Genomic DNA, 10748 nt, shown 5'->3' on the forward strand with positions numbered 1-10748 from the left:
ATTTATTATGAAATTTATTGGATATAAAGATTTGAAACAATAATTTTGACAAGCATGTTATCGAACTTCATTCACGTAACCTCTTTATTCTGTTATTACTCGCTGGGCTCTAGTTCACTATTTATTTATATATATGTAGGTGGGCAAGCTAACATCAAAGTTAGAAAGCCTCGAATCTACTCGGGTCAACCCTTTTGAGGAGCTTCTAAGTGAAGTGATCAGGCTCAGGAGGAGCCATGCTAGTTGAACCCCTTTTGTGTATTTCAATGGTTTTGTATCTGTTTATAGTTGGGGCTGTATATTTGCAAGATATGAATTTTGAATGATTATGATAAATGTACTTTTAAATTAAAACTTTTCTTATTACATTAGTTCTCCTCATGCTTGCACAGCTCAATGGATAATTTCTACGTTGTTTCAAATTTCCGCTAAGCCCCATACTTTATATTAAGAGGTTCGTTTGTTCAAAAGGCTGTAGGTAATCTATGATTACTGGCCGATCATGACACTAAACCTATAGAAGCGGGTTTGGGTCTTAACAGAGTGGTATCAGAGTATGAGTTATATCTCACTCACTTGTCCATTGAGCTATAGAGAGTCTAGAAGAGACATCAAGAATGCATTCATGCGTAATTAAATATTAGAGTGAGATAAATTGTGTGATTACATGTTTTGAATTTGTACATGTGGACATATTTTATTTGTTGTGTTTATCATAATACAAGTTTCATATAGAAAATGGTGAGGACAAGGGGTGATGAGCTAGAGGAGGCAACCTCCTCAAGATTGGATAGAATGGAACGAATGATGCAAGATATGGCTGAAACCATAAGGCAATAACAGCGGTGGCAACAATAACCACCACCCCCACCTCCAATGCCTGTGCCACCTCCAGCCCTAGGGTGCCAGCCGGAGAATTGTACTATTGCTTTGACCAGAGAATTTAAAAAGATGAGGCCACCACTGTTTCATGGCAGAATTGAACCGTTGAAGGCCGAAGCATGGGTCTTAGGAATTGAAAAATTGTTTGAAGTATTTCCATGTATCGAAGCTCAGAAGGTACAACTAGCTGCATTCACATTAGAAGATGATGCAAGACGTTGGTGGATGCTGGTTCGAGATGAGAACCGAGACGTTACTTGGGCCCGTTTCCTAGAAATCTTTTATGAGAAATACTTTCCACAATGTGTGCGGGACAAAAATGCAGCTGAATTCATGGAACTCAAGCAAGGAAATAAATCAATTGCTAAATATGAGGCTCAATTTACAGAATTAGCTCGCTTTGCACCCCACATGGTAGATACAGATTATAAAAAAACCAAACAGTTTGAAGAAGGTTTGCGTGACCCAATTTTAGATAAAATCAATGTGCTCAAATTGCCGACATATGTGGATGTACTTGATAGGGCACTAATAGCGAAGAGAAATATGGTTAACCGTAAACAAAACTTCGAATAGAAAGGCAGAAGACAAAATTTTAGTAAGGGAGCAACATCAATGAATAAGACGTTAAATCTAGGAGTTCCAGTAATACCGATTCAAGCCAAGGTGGCAATTCGACACCAACTTGTGCTACTTGTGGAAAGAAACATTGAGGTGTTTACTATCGTACATCCAGGGCTTGTTATTACTGTGGGAAGACGTGACATATTGCAAAGGATTGTATGCAACCACGTCGAAGTGGGAATCGTGGTACTGCAAGTTCAACTAGATCTACTCCAACAATAGGAACAAATGCGGGAACAAACGCAACACCCATTCCAACAAGAAATGAACAAAGACAAGGATGGGTTTTTTCACTGACTCCGGGGGATACTCAAAATGGTGAGGTAGTAGTGTCAGGTACAATCTCTATTTGTGGTAAACCTGCTTATTCTTTAATTGATTCCGGGTCTACATATTCGCTTATTTCTATGATTTTTGCTGTAACTTTGAATAGACCTATGGAAACATTGAACTGTATGCTATGTGTTGCATCACCTACGGGAGGATCCATACTATGTTCAATTGTATTTGTTGCATGTGAATTATTTCTCAGGAATGTTGTTTTGTATGCCAATTTAATACCTCTAGACATGAGACATTTTGATGTGGTGTTGGGTATGGATTGGCTAGCTAAATACTTTGCAACTATTGATTGTGCTTTGAAACGAGTAATATTTCGACCTCCCGAATAGGATGAATTTTATTTTGAGGGAAAAAGGGGTAGTTTCTCCACCATACCTCATATCTGCCATGCAAGCTCGAAAACTAATAAATAAGGGTTGTAAAAGGTATTTGTGTAATGTAATAACTGAACCAATTGCAGACATTACCCTAGACAATACACCAGTGGTGAGAGATTTTCCTGATGTGTTTCCGGATGAATTATCCGGCCAACTTGTTGATAGAGAGATTGAATTCACAATTGATGTAATACTGGGAACTCAACAAATTTCTAAAACTCCCTACCGGATGTCTACCACTAAAATGAAAGAACTGAAAATTCAGTTGTAGGAATTGCTTGATAAAGGGTTTATCAGACCGAGTACATCACCATGGGACACACTGGTACTTTTTGTTAAAAAGAAAGATGGCACTCTCCGATTATGCATTGATTACCGAGAACGCAATAAGGTGATAGTGAAAAATAAATACCCTTTTGCCGCGTTATGATGACCTGTTTGACCAGTTACAGAGAGCACAGATATTTTCGAAAATTGACTTGAGATCAGGATATCATCAACTGAAGGTTAAGGCTGAGGACATTGAAAAGACCGCATTCCGGACCAGGTATGGGCATTATGAGTTTTTAGTCATGCCTTTTGGAGTTACAAATGTGCCTGCAACATTTATAGATTTAATGAACAGAATTTTCAAACCTTTGCTAGATGACTTTGTTGTTGTATTCATTGATGACATCTTGATTTATTCGAAAAGTAAAGATGAGCATGAACGACATTCGAAACTGACTCTTCAAACACTTAGAGAAAAATAGTTGTATGGGAAATTCAAAAATTGTGAATTTTGGCTTGATAAAATTGCATTTTTGGGGCACATCATTAATAAGGATGGTATATCTGTGGATCCTCATAAAATTGAAGCTATTATTAATTGGCCTACCCCAACTAAAACTAATGTATCAAAAGTTCGTAGTTTTATGGGATTGGCAGGGTATTATTGAAGATTTGTTAAAGACTTTTCAAAAATTGCTATGCCATTAACTCATTTGACTGGAAAGGGGGAACCATTTGAATGGACGGATCAGAGAGAATAGCCTTTCAAGAGTTGAAGACAATACTGACTACAGCTCCAACTCTTACTATTCCTTTAGGTACCACAGGTTTTGTGATTTTTAGTGATGCATCTTATAAGGGCTTGGGTTATGTTTTAATGCAGAATGGCAGGGTGATTGCATATGCCTCTCGACAATTAAGGCCATATGAAAAGAACTACCCCTACACATGACCTAGAACTTGCTGCAGTTGTGTTTGCATTAAAGATATGGCGTCACTATTTGTATGGGACCAAATGTGAAGTGCACACGGATCATAAGAGCTTGAAATACTTCTTCACATAGAAAGAGTTGAACATGCGTCAAAGACGATGTCTTGAACTAATCAAAGACTATGACTTGCAAATTCAGTATCATCTGGGTAAAGCCAATATTGTAGCAGATGCACTTTGTAGAAAGAGTGTGGGGAATCTTGCATGTTTACTCACAGATCAGAGAGAACTGTTACTGGAATTTGAAAAACTCGAAATTGAAGTGGTGCCTTTTGAACAAGACAACTTGATAGCCGCAACGTCTGCCCAGCCTGCTATTATCGAGGAAATTAAGCAGAAACAAACGAATGATGAGTTTTTGAGGAAGATTTGTGATGAACTTGACACCAAGCCTAAACCGGGGTTCATAATTGAAGACTCCGTGTTGAAATATCAAGGGAGATTGTGTGTTCCGAATGATACGGATTTAGAAAGGAAAATTTTGGAAGAAGCTCACAAGTCAATGTTTGTTATGCATCCAGGAAACACCAAAATGTACCAAGACTTGAAGTTAGTGTATTGGTGGCCCAATATGAAAAGGAAAATTGCCGACTTCAACTCTAAATGCTTACACTACTAGCAGGTAAAAGCGGAGCATTAGAAGCCAGCAGGTTTACTTCAGTCTCTTCCTATTCCGGAATGGAAATGAAAACATATCACCATGGACTTTGTTGTTGGCCTACCTCGGACACCTAGAGGTATGGACTCTGTTTGGGTTATAGTTAATAGATTGACTAAATCTGCTCACTTTCTTGCTATAAAGACTTCATTTACTACATATAGACTTGCTACTATCTATATTGATGAGATTATTTGACTGTATGGAGTTCCAGTGTCTATTGTATCAGATAGGGATCTAAATTTGTCTCTAGATTTTGGCATAGTCTGCAGGATGCAATGTGAACAGAATTGAGATTTAGTACGACATTTCATCCACAAACCGATGGACAAACTGATGGGCAAACCGACAGGACTATTCAGACCTTAGAAGACATGCTTCGTATGTGTGTTTTGGATTTTTAGAGCAGCTGGGAAACGTATTGGCCATTAGCTGAGTTTGCTTATAATAATAGTTACCACAGTAGCATTGCCATGGCGCCATATGAGGCACTATATGGCAGGAAGTGTAGATCGTCAGTTTGTTGGATAGAGATTGGTGATAGGGTAGTTATGGAACTGAACTTGTGCAAGAGACGACCAAAAAGATTAAAATCATTCAGCAAAGGCTTAAAACTGCACAGAACTAACAGAAAAGTTATGCGAATCAGCGAAGAAGGGACTTAGAATACGAAACAAGAGATTGTGTATTCATTAAGGTGACACCAATGATGGGGCATATGAGATTTGGCAAAAAGGGAAAATTGAATCCTCGCTATATTGGACCATTTTAGATACTCAAAAGGTTGGGTCCTGTTACTTACCGTATTGCTTTGCCACCGGGAATGGAACAAGTGCATAATGTTTTCCATGTATCTATGCTTCGTGGGTATCTTAGAGATCCGTTCCATGTGATTGATCACCATTGGATTGCCTTAGATGATAATATGATGTATGAAGAATGGCCCGTGCAAATCATTGATCGACAAGTGAAGCAATTGAGGAATAAAACAATCCTTATGGTGAAAGTCGAATGGAAAGAACATTATGGGAAAGAGGCTACTTGGCAAAAAGAAGAAGAGATGCGGCAGCGATATCCACATTTGTTTCCATCCGAAGGAAACTTAAGTTTGGAGGACCAAACTTTCTAAGGGGGAGTGATTGTGATGACCCCGACCTCCGAACTAGTGTATAATGATATTTTACTAAGTCTAATTGCATGATTGTGTGTTTATTTATGCAAATACATGCTTAATTTTGTAATTATCTGTCATTACATGGAATATCTATTCAAATTGACAACTTAGATATAGAAATTTAGAGCTTAAATGACTTCAGAAACTGAAATTGACTAGTCCAATAGGCTAATTAGAATATTTAGAATTTTATAGTTACTTTAATTGAAAATTGATTTGGATCAAAATAATTAGAATAAACTGATTGAATTAATTAGAATTAAGTTTAGTTAATTAACCTTAATCATATTTGATTAGGCTAACTTAATTACACCCTATATAAGACTCTAATTAAGCTTATAGGCTCATTTTTATAACTCTTGGCTGAGAATTGAGAGAGAAGGGAAGGGAGTTTAACAATTAGAGAGAGAAAGAGGAGATTGAAGTGAATTGCTAGAGTTCTTGGTGAATTGATCCATATAACACTTGAATTTACGCAATAGGTATGAAATTTAACCCAAATTCTTAGGATTGAATCATGTAGAAACCAAGTTCATGGAGTTATAGGAACATTTGTTTGAATTTGAATAGGTTGAGCATGAATTGCCATGTATATGATGAATTTGAGATGAATTTGAGTTGAATTATACACATGCATGCTTAATTCTTCATTTTTGAGATAAGATTTCTTGAAATTCATACATGCATGAAGCTTAGGAGGCATGAGCTTGAAGATCATCCATGAACTCATGCATTTCATATCACCTACTACTGTTTTAACATGAAAGAGGCTCAATCCATAACATGCATGGTTTTAACTTGAAAATCTAAGCTTGAATTTGGACAATTGGAATATGATTTTGAATAAATGGGCTCAAATTGGAAGTATTTTCATGTCATATAATAATTTCCCAAGTTTTTGTACCAAAAACACAAGTTTTGAGGCTTTGAATATCAATCTTAAAGATCATACACAGATCTGGAAATTCCAAAATTCCTGTTGTTCGCTCGAGCAGGAAAATCCTCGCTCGAGCGTGAAAATCGGGCGAGGACCCTTTTTACTCAGTTTTTCGCTCGAGCGTCCATCGAGTGGACATTTCATGTAACTAGTACTTTTGCAGACTGCTCGAGCGACGACTTTTGTTTTTGAGCCCCTGCTTGAGCGTAGGAAGTGGCGCTTGAACGGAGACTCTGTTTTCAGCAAATTTTGAGAAACTCTTTTAAGTGCATATTTTCATCCTCATGCCACTCCAAGTATTCTTAGGCATCATTTGGACTCATATAATCATGGAATGAGTTAGAAGCACATGAGTATAATTGAATTAAAATGAATTGGTATTTCAACTGTGATTTTGTTACGTGTTTTGTTTAGGTGGATGTCCGAGGCTTAGTAACAACTCAAACCACTGTGAGTACTGACTTTATAAAGATATGTTCAAGTAATATTATTTTCAAAATTGCTTGCTATGGAATCAATATGTGACTGATTGAATGGTTTATCAAAAAGTTATTTTGTAATAATGAATGAAGTTCATTTTCGAAATGTATTTGTGGTATCCATAGGACATAGGCCTTTGCATGGGGGTAACAATACCATAACTATTGGCTGTAGGCCCTTGCCTGGGGGTAACAATGCTAAGGCTATTGGATTACATAGAGATTTCTAGTGTTGGCCATTCGTGGTCTATTGGTTTGACCCTTCGTGGTCCATTGGCTTGACCCTTTGTGGTCCATTGGTTTGGCTCCACTATGATTGGAATGTTATTGTTCATGGGTGTACCACATATTTGATATTGAATGATGTCGATTATGAAATTTATTAGATATAATGATTTGAAACAAGAATTTTGACGAGCATGTTATCGAACTTCATTTACGTAACCTCTTTATTCTGTTATTACTCACTGGGCTCTAGCTCACTATTTATTTATATATATGTAGGTGGGTAAGCTGAAGATCAAAGTTAGAAAGTCTCGAGTCTACCTGGGTCAGCCCTTTTGAGGAGCTTCTAAGTGAAGTGATCAGGCTCAGGAGGAGCCATGTTAGTTGAACCCCCTTTGTGTATTTCAATGGTTTTGTATCTGTTTATAGTTGGGTTTGTATATTTGCAAGATATGAATTTTGAACGATTGTGATAAATGTACTTTTAAATTAAAACTTTGCTTATTATATTAGTTCTCCTCAAGCTTGCACAGCCAAATGGATAATTTCTACATTGTTTCAAATTTATGCTAAGCCCCGTACTTTATATTAAGAGGTTTATTTGTTCAAGAGGCTGTAGGTAATCTATGATTACTGGCCGATCATGATGCCAAACCTATAGGGGCGGGTTTGGGTCCTGACACATCAGGGGCCGATGATATCTTTTACAAACGAGAACCTAGACATGGTGCTGCATTTGCAAAATGATACACTAGTGGTAACGCTGAAGATTAGAGATTGCCAGGTAAAGTGTATATTAATTGATCAAAGTAGCACCTGGACGACTTAGAGCAATCCAACAGCCCCATGGTTGGATGTAATGGGACCCCGATGTGGCCGCTGTGAACCACGAACCTAGAGATTTAGGCATGAACAAAGACAATACCTATGGAGTTCACCGTGATAGACACCCCTTCTCTATACAACATCATCTGAGGAAGGCCTTGGTTGCATGCTATGAGGGTTACTCCCTCAACCTTGTACCAGCTGTTACGATTCCTAACTAAGTTTTGGATTGAAGAGCTGAGAAGAGACCAAGTGCAGGCAAAAAATTGCTCTATGGCAATAATGAAGTACACTTACAGTGTTAGATAAGCGGAGATGACAAACGTAAAAGACGATGGCCAAAAGATCTTAGATGATGTCAGCGAAGAACCCGCCGACAAGGGCTAGAAGCCTTTGAAAAGGTTTTGGTACAATTAGGGGACAAAGAATGATTCTTCCTTCTCGGCTTGGGCTTAGGTGAGGAAGAAAAAAGAAAATTAGAAGCATTCTTGAGAGAAAACATAGAGATGTTCGCTTGGACGCCATACAAGATACCGGGGATCAGCCCCGAGATCACCTACCACAAGCTTAATATGGACATGTCGGCCAAATTAGTGATCCAGAGAGCTAAGCGACCAACCTTGGTCCATGTACAACTAGTTAAAGAAGAAATAGAGAAGCTGCGAGTGACACAGGCAATCCGAGAAGTGAACTACCCCACTTGGCTATCCAACACGGTGGTAGTTAAGAAAAAGAATGACAAGTGGAGGGTTTGCGTGGACTTCCCAAGCCTAAATAAGGCTTATCTGAAAGATTGTTTCCCTTTGCCAAAGATAGACCAGCTTGTGGATGCCATGTCGAGACATAGGAGGATAAGCTTCCTTAATACATACAAAGGATATTAACAGATGGCCATGTATGCACCAGATGAAGAGAAGACGTCATTCATCATTCTAAAGGCACTTTATTGCTATAGAGTGATGCCCTTCAGATTGAAGAATGTATGGGCAACATATCAGAGGCTAGTGATTAAGATGTTCAAGCATTTGATTGGAAAGATCGTGGAAGTTTACATCGACGACATGGTCGTGAAGAGTAAAAAACCCTTAGATCATCTAGCTGATCTAAAAAAGGTTTTTTAATATCTTGAAGGCATCTCGACTTTGTCTGAATGCCTCCAAGTGTGCTTTCAGAGTAGGGTCAGAAAAGTGTAATGACCCCGACCTTCGATTAATGCTAATTCATGATTAATTATGCTTAATAGTAATTTAGGAAGGATTTGGGATTTATTTGCATGTGTATTGCATTATTTATGTGTTTCTATCTGTTTGCCATAAAATGATCTGTTTATGTCTTTGACTTTAAATTGCGAATTGAAAGCCTTATCGGTATCCGAATCAGAAATTGACTTGATTTATGTGCTAGTTAGGATTTATAGAATTTTCTGGTAGGTTTAATTAAAATTCGGTTCGGAGCGATGAAATTAGATAAATAACGTTAAACTACATTAGTCCAATTATTTATGAAATTGCCCTTGTGTGGGCCACTACCTAAGACTATGCTGAAGCCTTATTACACTTGATCATACAACATTTCCTCAGCCACTTTGAAGACAAAACCGTGAGAGAGAGGAAGTGAGGGAGGAATTGAATTCATCTAGAGATTAGCTTGGAGAACTTAGGAGAATTGAAGGAGGATTGCATGTTTAAGCTCTCACACTTGAAATTGAAGACATAAGGTAGAGAATTCATCTACTCCATTGTGATTTTGAGTTACTTCTTGCATGGTTCATGGTGAACTAGAGTTTAGAGTCAAGTTTTGGTTCTAAATATTGAGTAGAGTAGGAATTCTTGCATGCATGTGTACATTGTTGAGTTTTGAGTTGTTTTCATGAAAACTTCCACATGCATGTTCATATTATGGTTCTAGTTCATGATTTCCTCATGTTTTTGAAAGGATTGGCCCATTTGATCTTGTGTTTGGAGCTTTAAATTCATTTAAGCTCATGCTTGTTGCATGTACATCATGTTCTTGAAAGTATTGTTGAGATTGTGTTCAATTGACTTACCTTTGGGCTTGATTTTACAAAATTCATCTTCAAAACATGTCATATTATGAGTTTACAAAAGTTTTCCAGAAAATTAGCCCAAAAGGATCGAATTTGATGCATTGTAGTTGAGTTTTGAGCTTGAGGTTCAAATATGAAAATTCCAGATTTTGGATTCACTCTCAAGCGGGAAACTCCACACTCGAGCGTATATACTGAGTTCATGCAGTACGCTCGAGCTGGTAAAATAACGCTCGAGTGGGAATTTTGTGTATCCAGTACTTTGCCTGTGTTTACAGTCCGCTCGAGCGGGGTAATGCACGCTCGAGCGAGGACTTGTGTCTCACGCTCGAGCGGGTATCGAGCGCCCATTGAGCGTGAATTTCATGCATCCAGTACTTTTACTGTAGCTTGCAGTCGGCTCGAGCGGAGTAATCCACGCTCGAGTGGATTCCTTTTGTCTGCATATCCGCTCGAGCGTAGAAGGCCACGCTCGAACGGGACCCCTATTTCAGCAAAATTTTGAAAAGTGTCTTATAGTGCATCTTTGCATCCTCATTCCATTCTAGGCATCCCTAGGCCATGTTTAAGACTCTACAGTGAGGGTAAGAGATTATAAACACACTAAGAGCCAATGAAATAAGTTTTGTACAATTAGAACGTGTGTTTCAAGTGTGCATCTGTTATGTGTTGTGTAGGTCACGTGCCATGTACTGTTTAACCAAGTTTACGCCGTCTGTCTGACTCAAGGCCCACTGTGAGTAATAACTCTGTAAAGTTATGTTTAACCTATATATTTTCTGACTGGTACGGTATAATCTGTTTTCTGAAATGCTAGCTTACGAATGATGAATGAATGTCCAATTTTTTGAAAAGTATTTGTGGCACCCTTAGTTCACGTGGCCCTCGCCCGAGGGTAACAATACCGCAGCCAATCT

The 10748-nt window shown here is 38.2% G+C and overlaps 1 protein-coding gene across 1 annotated transcript; it reads left to right on the forward strand.

Annotated features, from left to right (window-relative positions):
* Positions 1 to 951: 951 nt before the first annotated feature.
* On the forward strand, positions 952 to 1458 carry LOC145805493 (uncharacterized). The gene has a single exon (XM_082900636.1). It carries the CDS (start codon positions 952 to 954, stop codon positions 1456 to 1458), a length of 507 nt encoding a protein of 168 aa, XP_082756762.1.
* Positions 1459 to 10748: the final 9290 nt, after the last annotated feature.

The sequence above is a fragment of the Camellia sinensis genome, chromosome 13 (genome assembly GCF_055761805.1).
Source record: "Camellia sinensis isolate YWXY chromosome 13, ASM5576180v1, whole genome shotgun sequence".
In the NCBI taxonomy this organism is placed as follows: Eukaryota; Viridiplantae; Streptophyta; class Magnoliopsida; order Ericales; family Theaceae; genus Camellia; species Camellia sinensis.

Excerpts from the sequence above, each read along its gene's own strand:
- LOC145805493 (XM_082900636.1), top strand. The coding sequence starts at position 952 with ATGAGGCCACCACTGTTTCATGGCAGAATTGAACCGTTGAAGGCCGAA.